At 36.9% G+C, this 24,965-nt stretch overlaps 1 protein-coding gene across 1 annotated transcript in view; it reads left to right on the top strand.

Moving 5' to 3' along the window:
- The window catches only part of BRINP3 (BMP/retinoic acid inducible neural specific 3), a 223,918-nt gene extending 206,566 nt beyond the window's left edge, over window positions 1-17,352 (top strand). Inside the window, exon 8 of the mRNA XM_075156985.1 lies at window positions 15,884-17,352. Coding sequence (XP_075013086.1) covers window positions 15,884-17,000 — 1,117 coding nt within the window. The 3' untranslated portion in view covers window positions 17,001-17,352. The remainder of the gene's footprint in view (window positions 1-15,883) is intronic.
- Window positions 17,353-24,965: the final 7,613 nt, after the last annotated feature.

Raw genomic sequence — 24,965 nt, 5'->3', positions numbered from 1 at the left:
AAGATCCAGGCTTGTACTTTAGCTAGTGGCTCTGCAGTTATCCACCTCCAGTCCTCATCATCCCCTCACTGCATTTCTAAAACCTTTGTGAGCACATCCTACATCCTATTTCTATTCCTTTTGACTGTTTTGCACTTAGATTGGAAACTCTTCAAGGCAAAGACTGTTGAGGCAGATTGGCACTTTCCATGTGGACGATATCTTCAGGCTTTTTCTGTTGTCACTTTTCTTACAAATGCAATAGAAAGTACAATAGCATTTGTAGAGTGTTGAGAAGAATGGATGGAATCCTTTTTGGGACATCTTGGTAGTGCTGTTACCCCAGTATTTAACTACTGAAAAACTATCACTATGAAATTCTTCATGTTTCATGACCTGATTCACAATCTTAAAGCTTAACCATCCTTTCTGAGCTTAACTAGTTAAAAGTGCAAAGATATTGAATTACAGGAGTTGTATAATTTTGTACAAGGTAAAAACAATGAGTTGTTTACTCTGTATATAGGTTCCAAGGTGAATACATATGACATCCAAATACATCAAGCAAAAGACAGCAAGCTGCTGTACATGCCATTTCATTCTGTAATAACTGAGGACAGCATTGCACATTTCTGCAGCTTGTGCATCAATCTCCCTTCAGGTGACTCTCCAGAAATAAGCAAGCTGCTTGCATTTCAATACAAATTTCAAATCAGAAACCCCATTTAACAGAAGTACATTTTCACAGCTAGACACAGGCATACAGTACACATGGTTTCTCTGAAGTTTTGACTTGTGACCAGCAAGTTACACTGCAGTGATTCAGCATAGCTCTTTTTTTTTTTTTTAACATCAGTGTTGCACTGCTTCTCATATGTGGAATATCAAATTTATCTTGCTTTATTTCCATTAATTAGAATCATCATCATTCCCCTAATGCCATCATGATCCTTGTTCCCTTGGTTCAGTTGCAGCCCCTGAGACGGGGTTTGGGAGGACTTTTTAGGGGATTTTTGTAGCTTTCTTTTTTTTTTTTCCCCCAGGTGAGAGCATCTGGCCTTTCTGGAAGGGACAGATAAATCTTTCGGAGAGTACCTAGGTTATTAGGGAGGAGTGTGTGCTTTTATATATATATATACATAGATAAATATAGAAAGCATACTAGAGATAATGATAGAGTTCCTCCAGTGTCTTTAGTATCCCACGGTGCTTATAATCAAAGATATTTAAAATAACTGTGTTGAGAATGTTAAATATGTCTTAAAATATATGCTGTTGTAGGCTTTGAAATGTTCTATGTCACTTGTCAGAAGAATATATTCTTTAACACATTTTTTTTTTTTTCCCTACAAGGAAATCTTGTCTGCTCCAATCCACTTTTGGTTATTAATGTTGACTTTCAGGCTCCTTAAATTAATTCCTCCCAGCAGCAGCATGTTAGTTTCACTAAGGAGGAATTTAAAGGGGACTAAAATGTTTGTGGGTTTGTTTTTGTTTTTTTTTTTAAACTGTACTCCCTCAAATAAAAATTGCAAGATATTAAGGAAGCTGTTTGGCATGGGGAGATTTTCTTTCTACCCTTTAGTATTATGGTATATAAAACCACGTAATAACAAGGAGGGGGTCAACTCAGCAGAATAAGATTGAATATCTAGATAAATAGTGTATCAGAAGTAATATGTTCTTTCTTTGCAACAAGGGTTGTCACTTCTTCAGGGTATGATTTATAGTTGATTACCCTTCATACACTCTTCACAGAGGGAGGGGATTTGCACACAGTCCCACTGCTACACTCCAGCATCTGTGATTTACTTTAACAGTAAAATGCTGATGCAGAAAATAAAACTATGGACAAAGCAGATTGCCCCAACCATGTTATCTAAAGCAGATAAAATATCCAGAAAAAAAAAAATAATGCAAAGTTCAATTAGATATCTGTGAGATATCCTAATAACTTTGAGTTTTTGACAGAGTTACAAAGTATTGTACAGGAGTTAATGAACTTCCGTGGTGGTACATACCACAATTGCATATTTTCACATGGTTCTGCCAGAAGAAATTCAGAGTGGTTATCAAGAGATGTTACATATCCTGGCTTCTGCCACCGACAGCACAATTGTTGTGGCTCCTGTCAGTTATTGTAGTTATAATGACAAGTGGAGAGTATAAAGGTTTCAGCAATCTGCAAGAAGGATTATTATTCTGAATTGTGTATGTAGATCTTTTTTTTCTCAGCAATCAACAGTTGGTGGGTGAGTGAGAATAATTCTATAAGGTAAATCACTTCATCTTTGTACAGTTGTATATATTCCAAAAGAAATTTGCACAGCTTCCTAAGGTGGGACTCTGATTCCTCTCCCTCAGTTATCGATACTAATTTTCCTTTTTTGCAGATCAATGTGCAGAAAATTATTCTTTTGTTGAGCCAATGTCAGCCTTTTTATCAACTTATACATTGCGTTTCAGGCTGTGGGTTTGTTTGCTTGTTTAAGGAAGACAAAAATGTCAGAAAAGATGCAATTACTTGATATTTGTTTATAAACACTATTACTATAATGTCTTCTAATTTATATTCTACACATGCAACATCTGGTCATTTATATTAATACTTTCCCTATTTATGACCATTACAAAACTGACATCTTATTACAAGAATAAGTGAAATACATGCTATTTTTTAAAGTATGATACAACTTTTCTAGACAGCCTTTAATTTTCCTTCAGAAATTTAACGGTGTCATTACAGTTTATTCAAACATCATGGCAGAAGAACAAACCTCTCTTCTGTAACTATTTTGTGCCTATATTAAAACTTTAAGGGCTTGCTCAAAATTAAAGTTTTTTTCAGTTAATATAACATGAGAGAAAAAAAGCACACTGAGCTCAGAATCTTATTTTATTTTGTTTAATATCATGATAAATGAGGTATGAATACTGAGTTTTGTATTCTTTAATTAAAACCATTACTCTTTACTGGGAGATTCTTGCTTTGGTATAATACTTCTGATTCTACACAATGGAAAAAAATGACATCTTATTGCTTTATATTACAGTAGCATCTAAAGGCAACTAAATTTATAATCCAAATAGGCAAACAGTGGGAAAAAAAATTAAGATCATTATCAAAGGAAAAGGGCAAGTGACTTGTCCATCATCATGGTCATCCAGAAAGATGGTGAAGGAGCCAGGAATAGAATCCATATTTTCTCTACCTCCGTAATTATAGCTGTAACAAGTTTTGCAGGAACAGAAAGAGATTTTTTTTTTTTTTTAATTTCAGTTATTTGTGTCTGGGAATAAGGGTGCCCAAAATAGAATGGAGGTCCTGTCTCAAAACCAGCGGGAAAATAGGAAAATATAATCGTCTTTTATCAGTTTCACAGATGTAATCATGGACTTGCCTTTCTGCTACTGGCTCTTAGTGAGGCTATGATTTTACCTGTAGTAACGAGGTTTAATTCCAGAAAACCGTACAATTGATGGCTGATTTTTCTGGCACTAAATCTCTTTCCATATCCAGATTTACCCCTCACCACGATTAAAACTTTGGATGCTTTTGTCAGCACAGGTTTTTTTCATTTTAGTATGGTTTAGAGTCACCCTACCAATTACCCTTTCACACGATTTTTAATTATGCTACAAAATATTTGAAAGCTTCCAGCTCAGAAATTATCTCCACTCTCTGAACTTTCTATTTTGCTCCTGTTTTGAATAAAGTACTCCAAGAACATGGATGCCGCTTCCTCCTAATCTAAGTACACCATTAAAACATACAGTAATCTGTATGCATTTTTGAAATAGTTTTTGTGATCTGTTGCATTACATATGAAGACCTTTCAGTCAAGGCTATTTTTTATATTAATTCTAGAATTTCTATATTAATTCTAGAATTTTGACTGCAAACTAGAGCTGCTGGTACATTTTGTTATTGTTGCAAATGCAGTTCATGGCTACATCTTAGACTATCTTTGAACTTGTGCATTTGGCCTCAGGATGTATGTTGACAAGGGAATCCAGCTGGTCTTTGTAGCCCCTACTGGCTCCCTTCCTCCTACAGATTAAGTATTCAAAAAATAGATATATGCCAGTTTATACCAGCAATCTGATGAGGCACTATCCTCATAATTATACTATAATTGCTTCGTAGCTATATGTATTTTAAGATCCAAAGACACCCCTAAATTAGATACTTTTACACTTCCATCTTACATTATTCAGTGGAACACATTTTCATTTCAAAATCCCATTTAATTTTTCTCCTTTTTCTAAGTCAGAGTGTTCCTTCCTTTCAGTTCATTCATTGTTACATCTACCTTATGGGCAGTTGAACACAGAGCAAAGACCTTCAAGCGGCCATTGCTCAAGCTATATTAATGTGAACATCTTTCAAAGCTAATAAATCCAGCTGGGAGGGAAAGGCTAGTAATAGTGCAGGGAAACAATTAGGGCAATACCCAATATCAGTACAGACTGGGAGATGAATGGATTGAGAGCAGCCCTGCCGAGAAGGACTTGGGGGTACTGGTGAATGAAAAACTGGACATGAGCTGACAATGTGCACCTGCAGCCTAGAAAGCCCATCCTAACCTGGGTTGCATCAAAAGAAGCGTGGCCAACAGGTCGAGGGAGGTGATTCTCCCACTCTACTTCTCTCTCGTGAGACCCCACCTGTATCCAGTTCTGGGGCTCCCAGCACAAGACAGACATGGACCTGTTAGAGCAGGTCTACAAGAAGGCCACGAAAATGATCAGAGGGCTGAAACACCTCTCTTACGAAGAAAAGCTGAGGGAGTTGGGGTTGTTCAGCCTAGAAAAGAGAAGGCTCCAGGGAGACCTTATTGCAGCCTTTCAATATATAAAGAGGGGTTATATGAAAGATGGAGAGAGACTTTTTACCAAGGGCTGTAGTGACAGAACAAAGGGCAATGGTTTTAAACTGGAAGATTGTAGATTTAGACTGGATAGAAGGAAGAATTTTTTTTAGGATGAGGGTGGTGAGACACTGGGACAGGTCACCCAGAGAAGTGGATGCCCCATCCCTGGAAGTGTTCAAGGTCAGGTTGGACAGGGCTTTGAGGAACCTGGTGTAGTGAAAGGTGTCCCTGTCCATAGCTGAGTGTTGGACTGGATGATCTTTAAATGTCCCTTCCAACCTAAACCATTCTATGATTCTGTGATCATATACGGTTGTGTATGTGGCATTATCATGCCCTTATTTTACTTATCTCTGTAAAAGTAGAGGGGGGGTGTCTACTTTCAGTTTGTGTAATTTTATGACACTTCCTCAGTTTTCCTTCACACAAAAAAAAGCTGATTATGTTAGAGTAAGCTTGGTTGTTATTTTTCTAATACCTTAAGGGGGCATATTAATCTGACTGTCACTGAAGCATCTAGATAAGCTTTTTATAACTTCATAATTTTTTTTTATAATTACACTTTAATATACATCTGGAAAAGTTTACCTAAAATTCCACTGAATTAATGGAAAATCTGTGGCCCAAGATGAGTTTTGCACTCATCCAACACTACAAACCCAAGAACACACATACATAGATACATAACAGATGAGTGGCTTCAAGAAGTACACATGGGTTGGTTTGTTTGGGTTCTTTTTGTTTGGTTGTGTTTTGTTGGGGTTTTTTTTTGGTTGGTGGCTTTTTATGTGTGTGTGTATGTGCAGCATCTTTCTTCCTCCTGTACATGAAAACTCTTATTTTTCTTAACACCTCTGATTCCTTTCACTCTGCTTTTGACACCATTAATTAATTTGACTGGTATTTCCTTTGTCCCTGCTGCACTATGGATCGTTATGTAGTAAAAGCTCTCAGAGCTTGTCTGTGATTTGAACCTCTTTAAATAAATAGCTGGTACAACAAAGCAGTTTAATTCCTATTTCAATATAGCACAATGGTCATTATGATTATAGCTGTGTCAAAAAATTGTGGGTATGTTATCTTAAAATGGTTTTTCTATAACTATTCTTTGGTGCATGTGGCTGAAATGTTTCATACTTGAAAAACTTTGCTATGAGAATTAAAAGGGTGCAACATTACCATAGTTAAAGCTACAAATCTTTGAAAATAAATTCATAACAGGCTAACTAGAGATATCCTCTGAAATACTAAATATTTTAATGTGAAAATATTGTTTAGCCTGGAATATCATGTAATTCATGGCAGTTTTGTTCAATGAGGTGTGACAGGTTTGTATCATTTAATATAGGGGCCTAATTCCTCTAATTCTCATAATACAAAGACTATCTGGAATTTAAAAGTGACATGTATTATTGGTTTTAAAATATAGAGTATCAGCCTTAAGAGGGGAGCGGGGGGCAGGGGAAACAGCTGCAGAATGGTGGCACAAGGGCTGGAGGATCTGCAAAGATTCTCCTTAAATGTGATGAACAGGGGAGAACAAGGTATTTTACTTCCATAAATCAACGTAGATTCAGTTTAGATTGTTATTAATCCCAGCAACATAATCTCAGAAACAACCTCCTGGTTCATGCAGTCCCTTTCCTGTAGTACAGCCACCATAGAGGAGTCTCACACCAAGCTAGATTTCTTTAGTTACCCTATCCACTTCTATGCTGGAAGCAATTTTACCCTACAGAAACAACATTTCCATAAAAATTTCATGGCTAATTAATATCCTTTCTGTGTACGCTAACAGGGGATTTTTAGCAAAGGCATCCCTCTAGGCAGGGGCTTTTCTTGTCTTTATATACCTTTAGAAAAGTATCATATTCCTTCTCTACTTCACAGTATGCTTACCTTGTTTTCACCACAGTCCACACAGACCTTTAGATCAGCTTTAAAGTATCTGGCTCAGGTGGAGCCAGCTGTGAAATTGTAAGATGTGAACTTAGAACAGCTGCACTGCTCCTGTTTATCATCTTTTTGAGTAGGATTTGCAGCTGTCATTGAGAGTCTCACTGACATATCTGTAATGTGAGCCATAGTAAAATACTTTTGGGCATGTTTATTTGAGCGGTGGTTATAGTACTGCTTTAATTTTGTGAGGCTGAATAAACTAAAAACATTAATTCTTCTAATCACTCACCGGCCTTCTGGTGACTGTACAGTCGGTAGTTTTGCCCTGATTCCCAGAAGAAAAGTGCATTCACATAGAGACCATTATCAAATTTAGTAGCAATTAATGTTCTTGTTATGAATCACAGCACAGAAACAAAGTCTTGTTTGTCCTTCCCAAGAGGTGATCCCACAAGATCAAGAGTAGGACATTTTAGAGATGCCTGTAAGTGCATTTGGTGTTGACGTTTCTGTCTTACAGATTTATACTGGACTCAGCCTCCAAAGGAGGGAAAAATAGGTAATGGGTATTTTACTGCCTATACACTGCTTGTTAAATTGTCTTCATTTTTTTACTTAGCATCTGCCTCACTGAGTACTCATCATCTGCTACTGAGCCATCTGATCTACAACAGATGTTAAGCACTTAGTGAGGCAGAGAAGGAGGTAAAAGTGTCATATCATGATTAAATACTTGCTACAGCTATTATATAGGGTGACCATACTGCTTTGTTCTTACATTTAATGTTACAGTGTATTGAGCAAGAGTAAGCACATGTTTTGGATTAAACTTGCAACTGCTATTTTTCAATTTTTTTTTTTTTTTTAAGTAAAGTTATTTCATAACAAAAAAAAAAATTGCAAAAATTTTTAAATACACTTTAGAATTAAGAATTGGAGAGCATTTCATAAAGAGATAATGCAGTGCATCTTCACGCAGAATTATTTCACCTACCAGAACATTTTAGATTTATATTTCTCATTAAGATGCTTCTCATCAGAAACTTGGCTGATGTTAACTGATACATTAACTTTTGTAGGATTATCCTATTTTTTGATGACGCTTGTGTAAATGTGAGATTGTATGGCAGGCTTTCTTTACCCTGTAAGTATTCTAGCTGAAAACATGGTAGCCAACTGCTTAGTGCATCTTATGCAACAGAAGGTTCACCCACAAGAGCCTCGTCATCCAGCAACAGCAGCCTGATTTTCTTGTAGTATAGTAGGAAAAGCGTTGAATGTAAGAAGGTGGAGCTGGAGCTGTTATTAAACCATAATTAGTTAACAATCTGTTTCCCAGTAAATTTTAAGAATTGAGAAAATTTGTGGAATATTGTCACACACAACTAAGTATATTCATATAGATGTATATGATCAAACAAATTAAATAGGTATGGAGGGACATGTTCTTCCAGCCAAGAGACATGGTTGACTAGAATCTCTTTGCAGTCAAAGGGGAGACTGAAACCTCAGAATATTGCAGAGCCAGTTTAGAGGTCTTAACTAAAGGGCAGGAGTATGTGATTTGTATCGGTTATCTGGCTCAGTGCTCTACTCTGCATAACAGCAGAGGCTTGATGGTCTATTTTCTGTAAAGACAACAGGTATTCAACTAACAGGACAATCAATAATATTTGTGTTTCCATAGAAATTCCGTCCTGGACTTAACACTTCTTTTGTAGCTTTGTGCTGTTTCTGAAAGGTTGATTTCAATGACTCAATATTATAAACAAAAGAACTCTTAAAAAATTCTGAAGAATTTCCAGGGAGCTCTAATTCATTATATAATTTGATAAGAAGTATCCTATACTTATCAAGTAATTTATTTCATTAAATTAAATATTACTTTATTTCTGAAGTAAAGATGTGATTTCAAGTGGATGATTCACCAAAAATGGCTTTTGATTATAGCTTATCACATAATTTTCCATGATGGTGAAGGCACAGATGTTTCAGGCATCCCATTTTGATTTGAAGGTCATGTAAATACCTAGGAAGCTTCTTGCTGGTTTCACTAGGTTTGGAAGTCAGAAGTTCTATATCTCAATGTTTGGAAAACTAACACATCAGGCCAGTAAATATAATTCTCCAAATCAAATAATAATGTTTGCAGTGTCATTAAAAGAATAATTGAAGAGCTCTTTCAACCCTCCCTCAGAAGCTAATTGTCTTAATTTATTTATTAACTTCTATAAACAAGAAGCAACTGCTCAAGATAAGCAGACTTTGTCACTAGTCCCCCATTAACACAATGAGAATATAAATGATTCAGTAAAACTGATTAAAGGTAAAAGAACACTGGGAATGTGTACAGAACAATGTAGTGAGGAATGAAGTACAAAGAACTTATTACACCTGAAGAGAAGAATAAAAGTATATTAAATGTTGAGCAAAGCCTCTTATTAACTTTAATCTGGACTTGAGGAGCTTAAAGTCAGAGATTCAGGTTCTGTCCCTATAAAAGTAAACAGTTTCTCTTAGTGATTTCTGTAGACCTCATATATCAACCCAACTTTGAAAAAAAAAAGAAATAATGAGTAAATACAATGAAGTCCTATGACAGAGTTAATAAGCATTTTTCTTTCTGGCATCAGACTAAGGAGTGGATCTTGAATACGTCAAATGGTGAATAATGAGAGAAAGGACTTAGGAGTGGTATACTCAAGTTTGCATAGAGTACATAGACAACCAAGCACTAGTTCAGCCAACTAACTTAGAAAATTGAAGAACAATTAGACCTAATATAGTAGAAAACGGAAATCTAATGATGGCAACAAGCGATAACTGACATCGGCTGAATCTTATGTGAAGAAAATAATTACCTGGAAGAGAAGTGAGATTTTGTTTGTCTCACACTAAATGCACTGAGCTTCAAAAAATGTTCCCACACACCTACCATTGTCTGGAGGCAATGGCAAAATTATCTAAGAGAAAAAAGAAAATTGGATCCCTTTAAAATCCAAAAAGATATTTAACCAATGTTTTGATTTTCCTTGAAGAGTTTTTCATTTTAATGATGTTTTCAGAACTACTTGGCATAATATAGGAGTAATTACTGAATTGGAATGTTTCTCAACCTAAACAAATTCAGTTCCTTCAGGCTCTCCTCCTATGTTATGTGCTCCAGCCATCTGAACATCTTAGTGGCCCTTCACTAGACTTGCTCCAATCTGTTGATAACTACCTTGAACGGATGATTTAAATCCAGACACAATGTCCCATTTTGCAAGTACCAAACATGGGGGAATATTTGCTGCCCTTGACCTGTTGGCTCTAATAATGCACTTTGTCTTCTTTGCCACAAGACAATAGTCCTAGTTCATGTTCAGCGGTTCAGCTTCATATCTGCTAGGATCTCAGGTGCTTTCCCTTAAAGCTGTTTTCTAGGCGGTATACGCAGTCTGAACTGTTGCATAAGGTTTTTCTGGTTCCCGGTGCAGGACTTTGCATTTCTCTGCCTTAGAACAGATCTTGTTAGATAACAGCAAGGCAAAGAAGACACTAAATACATTAATCATTTCTGCTGCCAGGTCTCCTTTCTCCTTCAGCAGCAGGCCTCTATTTTCCCTGGTCTGACTCTTGCTGGAAACATACATGTAGAAGTCCTTTTTGTTATCACTCACATTTCTCTCTCATTTCAAAACAGGTTGAGTTTTGAAATGTCATGTAATTTAACCACTGTATGTCCAGGCCATGTTTCTGTAGTCCTCCCAAGTAGCCTATCCCAACTTTCAACCTAGGTAGACTTCTTGGTATTTGAGCTCAGACAGGAATTCCCTGTGCATCCAAGTCAGCCTCCTGCTGTGCCTGCTCAACTTCCTGCACATCCAAACGGACTACTGTGCTATAAGGACGTCATTCTTGAAGATCAGCCACATCACCTGGGGTGTTTTACATTTTAGGGCAGCCTCACCTGGTACCCAGCCATTCCCTGAACAATATAAAGGCTGCTCTCCTGAAGACCAGGATAACTATTCTGTTACTTGCCTCCCTCACTTCTTTCAGGATTTTTGACTTGACCATCCTGCAGTCCGTGCAGCCAAGGCTGCCATCAGCTTTCACATCCTCAACCAGTTCTTTCCCATTTATGAGTAGCAGCTCCAGCACAGCATCTCCCATATTCAGCTCCTTCAACACCCGCATGAAAAAATTTATCCTCAATGCATTTCAATACTCTCCTAGATTGTTCATGTTACCCCACCATCAATATCTCTGTTGGGATTGTTGAAGTCCCCCATGACAGTCAGGACCTGTGGTCATGTTGCTTCCTCTGGTTGGTTAAGGAAGGCTTCATCCACTGCCTTTTCTTGATCTTCTGGTCTGTAACAGATTCTGACCACAGTCTCCTTATTGCTGGCCCCTATTCTGATTCCAGCCCTTAAGGTCATGACCAGTTCATTGCTCATTCAATAGCAAAGTTTTAATTCAAACTCCTTCGTGTGGAGTGCAGCTATCCCCCCTGCCCACCTGTTCTCACTAAAGAGTCTCTATTTATCCATCACAAGCACCCCAGGCTAATCCCACCACGTCTGTGATCCCAATGAAGTCATAGCATTGCAACTGTGTCCATGTCTTTTGCCCGTTTCCCACACTGTTTGCGTCTGTGTCTAGGCACTTCAGATGGGTCCCTAGCAGTACCACTTTCTGGTGAGAGTGTTTTTCCTAGGCACTTTTTCCCTAGTCCCCATTTTGACTCCAGCCCCAAGTTAACGTTGCTTGAAGCCCTACTCACAAGGTCAGCAAGTTTGTTGCCTAGGATGTCACCCGTTATTTTCTGTTAGATCCCATCTCTCCCCAGCTGCCATTCATCCTCAAAGGGGATCCAGTGGCTGTAAAAGCCTAAGCCCTGCCTATCTGACTGCACCAGCTGTTCAGCCAGGTGTTGATACCTGCGGGAGGCATCTGCTTCTAACCAAGCCTTTCTCCTTGACTGCAGGGCCCAGAATTTTAAATGATCTTTTATTTCTAGGAGAAAAAGAAAGCTTTCAGAATGACATTCCAGTATGAATTTATCTAATTAAGGATGAGTGGGTTAAATAAAGTAAGTATTGCTGACATTTAATGTACTTTCACTCAATTTACTTAATTTACTTGAGTGAAAGCAATAAATTTACAAAGACTAACAGTATTCCTTAATGACAATTTTTAAAAAAAGCAGTCGAGTAAGGCAGTTGATTTTATTTTTTTCAAAAAGAATTTATGTTTATAAACTGGTCAAAGACAAACAAGTATAAGTAGAACTTCTTGAAATCTCCCTGGTTAAAATCAGGTAAAAAAAATCAAAATAAGGTAAAAAGTATTAGAAGGTTATTGTTTTGAACTTTATTTGGAATAAGGAGAAAACCTCCTTCCCTCTAAAGTTCTTGGTCTCCTTGCAACTGCTAATGATCCAAGATATAGTTGTTTTAATAAGCTAAATACTAAGTTATAAACTGATAATTAAGTTTTAGAAAGGAAACTTACTTAATTGTGCAGCTATGTAATTTCATGCCGACTTTTAGACTGCTTCTTCTATCCCTTAACAAAAAAAGAAAGAAGGTAGGCTTGTTAAAAATAAAAAGAACAAAGAAGTGACATTAAAGATTTTGCTTCTCATAATAATGGAAACAGTAAATTGGATCATTAATAAGGAAAAATATGTTTTAAAGACCATGTGGCTGGAGAAGTGAGTAACCCAAACCAAATCAACCCTTGCTAGTAAATTAGTTTTGCTGGTTTCAATAAGCTTATTCCAACAATAGAAAATTCACCTCTTCTGACAGTGCCATCTTCCTCATCAGGTCTCCCTCTTTCCATCACCTCTGTGGACTGAGAGAATTCCTTCCCTGCTTTCCCAGCTCCCTTCTCTTCATCAATCTGCAGTAATGCCGCAGTCTCCTTTTCTTTCTTTGCCTGGCGCACCCTGCATTCCAGATACTTGTCCCATCTAACCATGCTTAGATGTATCCACAGGAGGAGTAATCCTCTTCTTTTTCCTCTATATGAAAAAATTAATGTGCAGAACATTCTTTGGCTTATTGCAATGCCAAATAATAAGCAGAAAAATAAGTAGTAATATAATATAAAAAAAACCCACCCTGTAATCCTATCCACTAGATCTAAGAGGAAGAAAGGGTAGATGAAACATAACAGGGATCAACTTAAAGCTGCAAATTATCTTGCTTACCTTATGTTGTGCGTTAACCTGGGCTGGCTGCCAGATGCCCACCCACCCAGCCGCTGTCTCACTCACCCTTTTCAACAGAAGGGGAGGGGGAAATAAGATAAAAAAGCTCGTGGGTTGAAATAAGAACATAGCTGTGTCCGGTATGGGGCCGCCCCTGGCCTCTTCTCACGGAGGGCACTCCTGTGCCCGGCCCTCACTGTCAAAACCTTGTCAGTGACACCAAATACACTTCAATAAAGCAATATTCAAAAATTCACTCATTAAAATCTGTCAGAAAGTATGTAAAATTAGGCTCCAAAAATTCATAACTGGTGTGTAGTTTAAAGCTAACTGTGCCTGAGCTCCAAGCCTGCAACCCATAGAGAAATTTCTTGCCCATACTAGCACAATGCCAAATCCGAGCTACTAATCTCTGCTGAAAAACTAATGTAGTCATGTGGCTCTGTTTGGCTTTGGAGCTCAGGCACAGTTAGCTTTCTTCTGACTAGAATATATCATGCAAACATATCCTTAGATGCTACAAACTATGTAGCACGGTTGATGTTTTGTGTGAATGAGCCAAGCAGATTTAGTCTCTATGGTTGACACTCTGTGATACATGGAAAATCTTTACAGTAAGTCTTTAAATGTTTATCCTCTACTGAGACAAATTCAAAACCACAGCTGTAAGCTCAGAGTTGGTCTATGTAGAATGAGGTTTTCTGGAAATGTACTCCTAATATATAACAAAAATTTTCAAAGGCATGGACTTCTTTTCACAAGAGAAGTGGAAGAGGATGCTAAAATTCACATCTACAAACTGGATCAATATCAGCTGGTGAACGCACTTAACCTTGATATCGTAGTCATGTGGTACAAACTGGTAGTAACAGTACAAGCAAAAAACTTGGAGATTAAAAAGCAAATGACATATTCTTGAAATCTGCCCAGTTATCTGTCCAAGGTAACAAATCAAAATAAGATAACAACTTTATGAAGGCTATTGTGAAGCAAATGGCATAACCCAAAGATCTAAAGGAAAGTAAAAAAACCCACACTTTTACATCTTACATGCAGCAGCTTTTGGAACTCAGTGTCTGTTCTTAAATAGGCACAGAGAGCCATAAGGAGATAGGAAAAAGCTGTAATGAGAGACCTTTGAAAGGTTAGTTTCACTCCTTTGGACAAGAATCTTCTCTGTTTTGCTTGCTGTGGTGCATCATAGGGCTAATAGCAATAAGATAGACCATGTGAGACACAGCCTGGCTGCAAAGTTCGTCCCATAATGGGAAAGAGGGTCATAATACACCTGAACTGCAGTTCCTGTGAGCTCCCAGGGCAAGTTCAGTAGGTACAGATTACTGTCAAAACAACCCAAAGTACTCAGGAACTTCCCATTCCACCTGGGAAAGCAATAGCTTTAATGTTCTACTCAGTTTCAGAATAACTTTTATATTGTGACATTGACCTTTCTTGTAGAATGGACATTATGATTTTTAATCTGGAAATGAAGGAACAAACTTGCCAAAATATTTTTGCTTAATGCTGACTTTCAAATAAGCGCAATGAAGAATGGTGTTAAGACATTCATGTCATGGATGTTACTGTATTTACTTATACTTCTAGAAAATACTAATAGACTATGTGTATACAAAAAAAAAAAAAACCAACCCAAAACAACCAAGATTTCCACCCCCAACCAAAAAAAGAGAAAGGAATAAAAAAAGATTAAACAAAGTCACCAGAGTATACAATGATGTAATTTTACTGACCTTTATTTTTATGTTTCTAAAGAATCAGACTTTGAGATACCATAGATTTTTAGTTTTAGCATTTATTTTATAGTCAGAAAAAAAAACAACAAAAAATTAAGATTTCTGAACTATTCAGTAATTGAGACAAATTCAGATGTGACTTGGACAGTAAGTCAGCAGTAAATGAGGCTCTTGTATTTTCTCTTTGAAACAATGCAATGAAAAGGGAAGAAACGGTACAACCATCGTCATTCATGTGGCAACAATAGATCTGACTCTGCAGCAGCCAAAACAAGTTCTTTAAACTGAGCATTGCTAGGATTAATAAGAACTGAAAAATACAGACAAAGAAAGAGGGCAATTTTTCTCTTGACTATTTCCATGTAACTCCATTGTTCCCATTGTCTTTTTTCTAGCGACTGTGCCTCATCAGCCTAAACTGTTGGTTTCAGTATCTGTTTTCCCAGTGTGATGTAGGACATTAACTGTTGCTTCTAGTGAAACCAAAATGAGATGACAAGAAGAACATTAAAATGATCTTTTAATTTCATCTCCGAAGATGAAAAGTAAACACAGCATGCTCATGCAATGGCTTCCTGTAGGGATATTGTTGTGCTGGAAGTCATCTAAGAATTAAGACTGAATATATTTTAGTGGGGTGCAGGGTCCTATTTGCTATTCCAGGAAAGCATTTTGGCTCACTGTCTATAAATCAAAGCAGCTCCAGCCAGTAACAAGAAAGCTTGCAAGCTTACAAAAATCTTCATAATGAAATAGAGACATGGTACAGTTATACACACTTAGATACCTACAAAGCACCTCCCTGATCAAATAGTATGAGGAAGAATAATCTCAGCTGCATAGGATTTCAAGATATTAATCTGAAGACAATTACAGAAAAACGGCTCTTTGTCAGGCTTCCTTGACAGAGATACAGAGAGAGCAAATACATGAACCAAATGTTCCTGTGGTGCCTGTAAGTTTATAAGGAAACTTTTCTTTTGTGATTTTGCGTTGTTAAAAGGCAATTTATACATGTATTTATCTGACAGCAGATGCAGTCATCTGACTTTAGTGCCTTCATTTGCTACTAAAACCAGCTTTATTTTTCTCTTTCCGATAAAAAATAACAAGGTTGTATTTATTGTGTGCAGGTCTCTCTTTGTGTTAAATAAGTTATTTTAATGTTGCAGATCTTCCAACTATTGGCTCAACCGCATCCAGTCCTTTCTCTACTGCAATGAAAATGGCCTCCTGGGAAGCTTTTCTGAAGAGACTCACACGTGCACCTGCCCTAATGACCAGGTTGCCTGCCATGGGTTCCTTCCCTGCACGGTTGGAGATGGCTCTGCGTGCTTGAGCTGTGCTCCTGACAATCGCACCCGCTGTGGGAGCTGCAATGCCGGCTACATGCTGAGCCAAGGGCTTTGCAAGCCTGAAGTGGCAGAATCAACAGAGCACTACATTGGGTTTGAGACTGACCTTCAGGACTTGGAAATGAAGTATTTATTGCAGAAGACAGACCGGAGAATTGAGGTCCATGCCATTTTCATCAGCAATGACATGCGCCTCAACAGCTGGTTTGATCCTTCTTGGCGCAAGCGGATGCTCCTTACTCTTAAGAGTAACAAGTACAAGTCTAGCCTGGTCCATATGATACTGGGCCTCTCTCTTCAAATTTGCCTAACTAAAAACAGCACCTTAGAGCCTGTTCTTGCTGTTTATGTCAATCCTTTTGGGGGCAGCCACTCTGAGAGCTGGTTTATGCCTGTGAATGAAAATAATTTCCCAGACTGGGAGCGGACTAAACTGGACTTACCCCTTCAGTGTCATAACTGGACACTGACTCTGGGCAACAAGTGGAAGACATTTTTTGAAACTGTACACATTTATTTGAGGAGTCGAATAAAGTCAAACGGTCCAAACGGCAATGAGAGCATCTACTATGAACCCCTGGAATTTATTGATCCCTCAAGAAATCTGGGCTACATGAAAATCAATAACATTCAAGTGTTTGGCTACAGCATGCACTTCAACCCAGAAGCAATTCGAGACTTGATTTTGCAGCTGGACTACCCCTATACTCAGGGATCACAGGACTCGGCACTTTTGCAGTTGTTAGAGATACGGGATCGTGTAAATAAACTCTCTCCACCTGGTCAACGTCGTCTAGACCTCTTCTCTTGCTTGCTCCGTCATAGACTCAAACTGTCTACCAGTGAAGTGGTGAGGATTCAATCTGCTTTGCAGGCCTTTAATGCCAAATTGCCAAACACAGTGGATTATGACACAACCAAATTATGTAGTTAACCATAAATGTGAAGCACAACACAAAACCTTGAAGGAGTTTTTACAGTGCTTTTGTGGAACAGTTTATGTTTGGAAGAGTAAATTTAAATTGTCTTTTCAATATCTGTCTTATATCAGTCAATACTGTTGGATGGCAATTTACACACATGAACTTGCTGACAATGAATATATTATACCTGCAGTTTTGGTTTATGAATGAAATAAATACTGACACCAGTCTAGAAGACATTCTACTTTTTACAATAAATTTCATTTGTAATTTTATATGTTCCGTGGCAATGCTTTTGTGCATTACATCCTCTAGAGGGAACATAGAAGGATACCAATAAAATTTTGTAGCTGAACAGTTATTAAAAAGAAATGCTGTGGGATTCTTTTTTCTTACACAAAAGTAGTAACCTTGATACACTTTTGTGTGTGTTGAACACAGGGGGTGTAGGTAAAGACAAGATAAGTGACTTGCGATTTTAACAGAAACTGTAGAAAAGTCAAAGCCATAGAATATTTTATTCTTAGGATGTGGATCTAAATGTTCATGCTAGCTGAAGTGACAACTGTAGTGATGCTTTGCCTGCTACACCTGAGACTTTCCTAAGGCATGTCCTTTTCAAGGTGCTTAACATGACATACAGACTCCCAGAGTGGTAATATTGAGTGTTTTAGGATGGGCAGGAGGTTAGTATTGTGAGTGTCACAGCAATGAAAGGTTGCCTTAGCTCAATAGGAGACAGGTGAGAGGCTGTCTTTGCAACTGATATTACTCACATTACAAAAGAAACAACCTTTTCGAGACAAAGTGCTTTTTGAAAGTCTCCATAATCCTTTGCTTTGTGTATTTATAAAAGAATTAAGCACATGTATACATTACCTTCTCACAAATACACACACTATAATATTTATCTAGAATTATCTATCCTGAACTATTTACCTAAATACCATCCATGCTGATTAGATTCAAATTAATTTAAAAAATTTCCCTGAAAATGTGTTTAGTATATGGATTTTTTTTTTCATTGGTACAGATAACATCCTTTCAGTGCAAGATTTTTCATTTTTAAAAAATATACTCTTTTACAGGTACATGATACATGACAGCTATTGAAATCCAGTTTATAAAGCTGAAAGTGCAAATAAATATGTCTATCAATTAATGAAATTAATTAAATGTACATCACTGTGGATCAGAATCAGGTTCTTTGGTATTTCACACATTCCAGCAGAAAAAAATACATCTAAGACAGCAGAACTTGGGACTTTCAAGAAGGTTTTGCTACTTCTTGAAAGAGAATAGTAAAAATGGCTGGGCTGTCAGAATTCCTTGTTAGTAAATACAGTATAAAGTGAAGGAAATTGATAAAAAGTCTTTTAGAAGCACCTTCTTACGTTAAGTCTGAATCTGTGTCATTGATGTAAACTTGTTTTTTAAAATGGGAAAGAATTACATACAAAACTACCATTTTATGTGCAAGCACAAAAAGAAAAAAAACATCTTTAATTAATATACAATTTTAATTCAACTAGACTTCAATTAATTTCAATTAAATTCAATTTTATAAATTTCAATTTAGTTATATTACAATTTAATTCTGAATTGTAGCTTAATCTGAATTTAAGGTACACTCCTTACTTCATTTCTAACTACCACAGCAGGACAAGAAATGCAATGCTTCATAAATATACATAGGCAAAATAAAATTCAAGGGCAAAAACACTTCAGAAAGCCTGCTGCCAAGGAAAATCTTCTTTTCTTTAGTGATTCCTGTCTCTCTTGATGTCACCAAATATTTATAAGGATTATTATTTCACCACCACACATTCAGATAATCCCTCAGATCTTCTATACTAGGAAGCCCCACAGAGCTAAAATTAGCATTTTTTTTTTCTTGTAATCAACCTCTAGATGAATTCCTGTTTGATTTCTACTTACAGCTTTCTTTTGCTGACAAATAATGTGTCTCAGCCCCTCTTCCATGTGTCAAAATTTTGGCTTGCTCTTGCATTGATAAGACCTTCTCAGTTAAGATTCTTACTATTCCTGTTTTCATCTCCAAGTTTTTCCTTTGGTATGTCTTTGGCAACTATAATAAATTGTAGAATTAGATAGTTTGATTTTACTACTCAGTACCTTGTGTAGTCTTTTTAAATAAACAAAAAACTATGATGTTATAAAATGAACAAAAAGGAAAAAACATCCTCTTGTGTTCATAGAAAGTAAAAGTTAAAATAGAAATGTGAGGCAATGATAAATAAAACATTTGCTTATGTTATCCCTTCACTGGAGAAAAATATTAATATGTCATGGTAAATGATCCAAGGGTTTTTTTCCCCCTCTTTCACGTTCCTTCCTAAAATAGTTCCTCAATGACTATTTTTCTTTCTGTTTTGTTTTGTTTTGTTTTGTTCGTTTTTTTGTTTTTTAAATATCTTTCTCTGCCAAGATGGAAAGTTATTCGCTATGGCCAAATATGTACACAATAGGATGTACAAATAAGAAGAAGCCAAAAGAAGCTTCAATCAGACATCATTTAATTATTATACAACACATTAAGTGTATTTGACCCGACTAGTGAAAAACCCCTGACATTACTGTATCTTTGTGCCAAATTAAAAGCATGATACAACTTTCTTAGCCTACTAGTCATGGACTAGTTTTGGATTTTGGAACCTGCAGGATCTTGGAATAGTGAGGATTTCTAGTTTACCAAGACTGGATTCCATAAAGATAAATATAAAAGGGGGGGGGGGGTGGGGTGGAAGTGAATAATGAAAACAAAATGTTACAGGATTTATCTGGTTCTCAAGTTACAAACAGGAGTCAACAATATTTCCCTTTTGATACTTCTCCAATTGAAATCTATGTTCTCAAAAAGGACTTCAGGGTGTGTAAAAAAAAAAAGAGAAGTCTGGATAAGTCAAAACAGTCAAGGACTTGATCCATAAGAAAATTTTGTAATAAGATATGAACACACTTGTGGGGAAGAAAGAACTGTGGCTACATCTATGTACACTCATTTCCATCTGGACATTGCAGATGAAATTTCTCCTACTTAGTGTACGCTGTACATCAGATCCTGACTCTGTTTTTTTTGCTGTCCATTTCCCTTTGCATTCACCAATGCTGTTATTACCTGCCATTATAAACTGACAAAAATCCCAAGGAAATTATAGTAATATATGGAATTGTACCATGACAATCTAAAACAGTATTCAGAACAAACTTTAGTGACTATAGTTCTAATAACCAGGTATTAATTATATTAATTATAATATAGTAACCTTCCTGCTTAAGTTGCCTAATAGGCAACTGTTATCTGATACAAAACTCTTATAACACTATTTTCCAAGCCAATACAATTCATGTCTGAAGGCTGGGAGCCAAACTAATGTCTAGAAGTTCTCTTGCAGAAACAAACTGTAATAAGGATGGGCAACCATAACACTGCCTAGAAACCAGAATTAGGTTTGCCAGAGTGATCTAAACTTCTGGGTGATACAATTCAGAATACAGAGGCTGAATTGAATCATATTTAAAATATCATGAAGATGAGTAAAATTTCATTTCTTTCATTTTGTACTGAAAAGATACAGGCAGAAGGAAAATGTGTTTAAATTCTAGTGGCTGAGGGTGAAGAGAGGTGTAGTTGCATTTCAGGGTGTTTCTTCCATTGTGACAGAACAGTTATACCTGTACAAATATTTGGAGGAAGAGCCTTTGTTTCCAAAGGTATGCATATGCTGACTGCATTTATCATGAAAGTGCTTATTTGGCAGATACTTCAAGTTGGTAAAGAGGCAAAAGCCAAGAGAAGTCAGTTTTTCCCAGGCTGAGTAAGCAGCCAGGCAGCTTGAGCAGGAGAGAGGACAGAGACATGAAGGAGGGTGCTACAGTTGTGAAAAGTTCATTTCACATATTCCAGGTACAAAGCAAAACATAGCAGAGAACCAAGGAAGAAAAGTGATCAACAGCCACATCACTCCTCTACTGAGCTACACCTAAACTTTGAGTCCTGCACGGCAATAGAGTGCGACAGCAAATAGATAAATGTGATCTGGTAAAGGATCAGTCTTTTACAATTCAGCACCAATTGTTTCTTTGACAGGTAGGTGACAGAATCTGAACTATAGCTCGTGCTAGCACAGTCACCCTTATGGACGGGAGCTTGCTCTAGATGGTGCAACAGGGGCTCCTGCCAAGATAGCTCGAGTGCAAGCGGGAAGCCGGAAAAAAGTGGAGACAGGGAAGGAACCAGGGTCAGATTTTACTAGGCTTTTAAACAAGTGGAAGAGAGATCCTATATCCCAATTGTAGTTGAAACAAGAGACCAAGATCACCCTGGGTGTGGTAGGAGTTTGGTAACAAGAAATGTCACGGCTCCTTTTTCATGGGAATCAGTGACATGAGAGACCTTGACACCACAGCTAGTACGGTGTTATTACTGCCATACACAGTTGATTGAGACTTACAGCACAGGCAGTTTATTGGGCTGCATGCCTGACTTTGGGTCTATTCACTCAGCATCATATTCTGGGCAGGAAATCTATTCTAGATGTAGCATAATAAACTAATGTTCTTCTGCATACAGATATCACTTATTAAGCAACCTATAACCCTGGGTCACAGTGTATATAATGTCAACTTATCCACATGACAAAGGAGCGTATGGCTTTCTGAGACGTTCTAGGTTCACAAATTTGGCGTAGCGGCCATACCACAGATTACACTTCTTTGGGAGCGAGTGCGTGCGGAGGAGCAGGAGTCATAATTTCTTTCTCTCCTCACCAAACGAACAACATTAATGTATGAATTATGATTAAGGAAACGGTTTTACCTCCCAGAAATGGTGCAAATTTTTCCTTCCCTACAGATTATTTCTTGGATGGTAATGTACATCTAAAACTATCAGTGTCTCTTGTCAACACACTTACATACTCCTCTTTATTCTGTGGTACATTTTATTCCAACATATGCATATATGAAAGAGAAATACAGCTAAATGACAACACTAGTAACAATAGCTGATGCAGGGTTGCCTGCTCTCTGGACACAGCTGCACTAGTTATTGTATGTCTGCCTATGATCTGCTCTTCAACATACAGCAACCAGAAAAGAAGTAAAACCACATGGGAGGCAGAGATGGTTTTGCTCTGAAAACAATATTCCCCTGAGAGGGCCTAATCCAGAGCGTGACCACCTTTTGAACACATTACAAGAGCTTTCTCTTATTAAAAAAAAGGCTTTTTGTCATTTCTCAGCTGGCATGAAAGGGGAAAGAGAAGAAGAGGATTAAAACAAAGCCAGGTGTGTGCATGTCAGACTATGATTCTTCTGTGGGGAAAGGAAGAAGAACAAAGAACCTTTGAAGTCCCTTGGGGATCTCATCGCAGGTGCGGAGCTCACTAAGAACATTTAGATACAATAGGGATAAATGCAACAGAAGACCAGAAATGCAAAGATTAGGTACAATTGCTTAGCATGAATGTGACAGAAGAAAATTGACCATAATTAGTTTTGAACACACAAAATTTTGTCTTACATCTTTCACTCTCTCTCAGGAGGGAAGAAACTTCGAGCATTAAAGGTCCATAAGAGAACAACAAAAGATAATTACTATTATAAATATGTAGATCTTCTTTTATGTGCCGTTTTTATTGAGTCCCTTTACCTCCACTTCAGTTATTCGGTATATCAGTTATCTATTAGGACATAACTCCTTTGCCTACAAAATTAAGGCATCATAACATAAAAGAAAATTATTATCTTGTGAGTTATATTTCCAAATAATTTTAAATAACTATATGTCTTGCATTTAATGATAAATTTTCCAAGTAAGTCCTTCCTCACCATTAAACTAAAAAAAGCCCCCTAAACTAATAAAATGTGGTTAAGACAATTTCCAGAAGGAGATGACAGGTGATGTATGATGTATACATCTTGCTCAATGGATAAAATTAATTCAACTAGTTCTGTTTGCAGAAGCTGAAAGTAGTTCATATTCTATTCTAGCAGTGTAACAAATTTATCACATCATTTAGTAACAACATAAATTGCTTTGGTGCATATAAGTATGTTTTTAAAAGACATGCCATAACATAAAATAACTACAGAATAACTGTAGTTATTCTACAGTGTATCAGTGATCTGAAATTTTTTTTTTTTAAAACTGGTTTTGTTCCACTGACATTCTATGAATTTAATTTTTCTGTTGTCCAATGCTTGAGATTTCTCTACCAAAATCAGTATTTCTTGAGGGGACTAGTTTGACAGCATTAGATATCGAAGTTCTTGTTTAACAGCAGGACATCAGATAGCATCACAGCTAGCTTTTTTATATTTGGATCTATAAAGTTAAGAAGGAGACTGGGCTGCTAAGCATTTTAAAATTCTGACTTGTCAACACAAAATAGAAAATGGAGATTCTTAGTTAAAAGTTTTATCTGGACCACTGAACACATTAAAGTTTCTAGCCAACCAGAATTTAGTTATAAACATGGAAAAATACTAAGCATTTATTTTCGTGTATTATTTCTCAGCTTTAACAGTTTAAGAGAGCAAAGTGAACAAATACAACTGACTTTTATATTGAAGAGATCGATGTTATTTCTAATAAGTCTTAGGTTAAATGGAATATATTGACGACAATTTTTTTCCTTCATCAGAAAAAGCAATGTAATCCCTGTCATGTTCTCATATTAGAATAGATTGGAGTAATTCTACCACTTCAGTTCATCCCAGATATATTTGAAATTTTTTATTTGATTATTTATTAAAGTAGCTGGATTATACAAACACATACTTATTCATTGAACTTGCCTAGTTACTTTTTTCTTTAAGAGGCAACTTTTAGTGTCTTTGATAAAGTTGGGAAAAGCTATTATATAAAGAACTCGGGTACACTGAGCAGTAATCCTCCTGCAAGTCCAGATATTTGACTTTAAGTTTAATAGATGTCATTTCCACGTAAGCACTCTAAGAACACGCAATTCATGAGAAGCTGAAGTTGCTTTGTAAGCAAGCTCTTCATCCCGCTGATATAAGGTAACACGTTTCAGATCGCTGAAGCCATCCATACTTACATGGAGGCATTCATCTGGTAAAAATTAAGGCATCTAAAATTAGGATTTTAAGATAGAAATTTAGGCTTCTTCTATTTGCAATAAAGGTCTGAAGGGAAATTCAGACATCTCAATAGCCTACACCTGTCCATCAACTCTCCAAAGATCCCAGGCTCCTAACCTAGATTAGATATATAATGTTGGACAGTGAGAATAATCAAGCCATGCACAAAAATGGGCAGAAGTCCTAAGGCTGTTATTTATGCCAACTTTGTTGAGCCTAGGCCCATTCCCTAGGAAAATCTGCATTATAAATAAGAGACTAGGGGGGAAAAAAAAAAAAAAAAAGCAAAAAAAAAAAAACAACAGTCATTAAAAAAAAAGTTATTAAAAAAAAAAACCAACAGTAAGACATGATTAAGGACCACATTTAGCCACTGCATAATCATGCAGGAAGCTTCCTTAGTCAAAGCACTGAAATTCAGCAAGGTGTGATGTAGCTTTATGTGAAGACTACTGCAGAATCAGGCCTTAAGGAAATATTTTTCAAACATTAGGAGAAAATGTAAAATCTTCTTATGAAATATGATGTTTGGATTTATAACTGAGTTTCCCCTGGTAAGTTCTGGGAAATTTCCCTAAATCAAATTAAACTCAGGGAGCTCAGCCTGCCTCATAAATCACTACTCTGAACTAGGCATGCTTCAAGTGATGCACGTCCAAGTCAGGAAGCATGAGGATAAATTTGATGACATGAAATGAGCCTGTTAGACCTGGATAAAACTGTGAATAGGCACTTTTTATACCTTGCCTAGTCAACTGCAAATGAGGCTTGTTTTTTTAAAATATGTATGAAGTGTTCACATGTGCAAGCTATATTGCTACAATCCCAATTGGCCTTATTCAAGAGTT

This window comes from Calonectris borealis, chromosome 8 (assembly GCF_964195595.1).
Source record: "Calonectris borealis chromosome 8, bCalBor7.hap1.2, whole genome shotgun sequence".
Lineage (NCBI taxonomy): Eukaryota > Metazoa > Chordata > Aves > Procellariiformes > Procellariidae > Calonectris > Calonectris borealis.
This window is presented reverse-complemented; position numbering and strand designations above follow the sequence as displayed.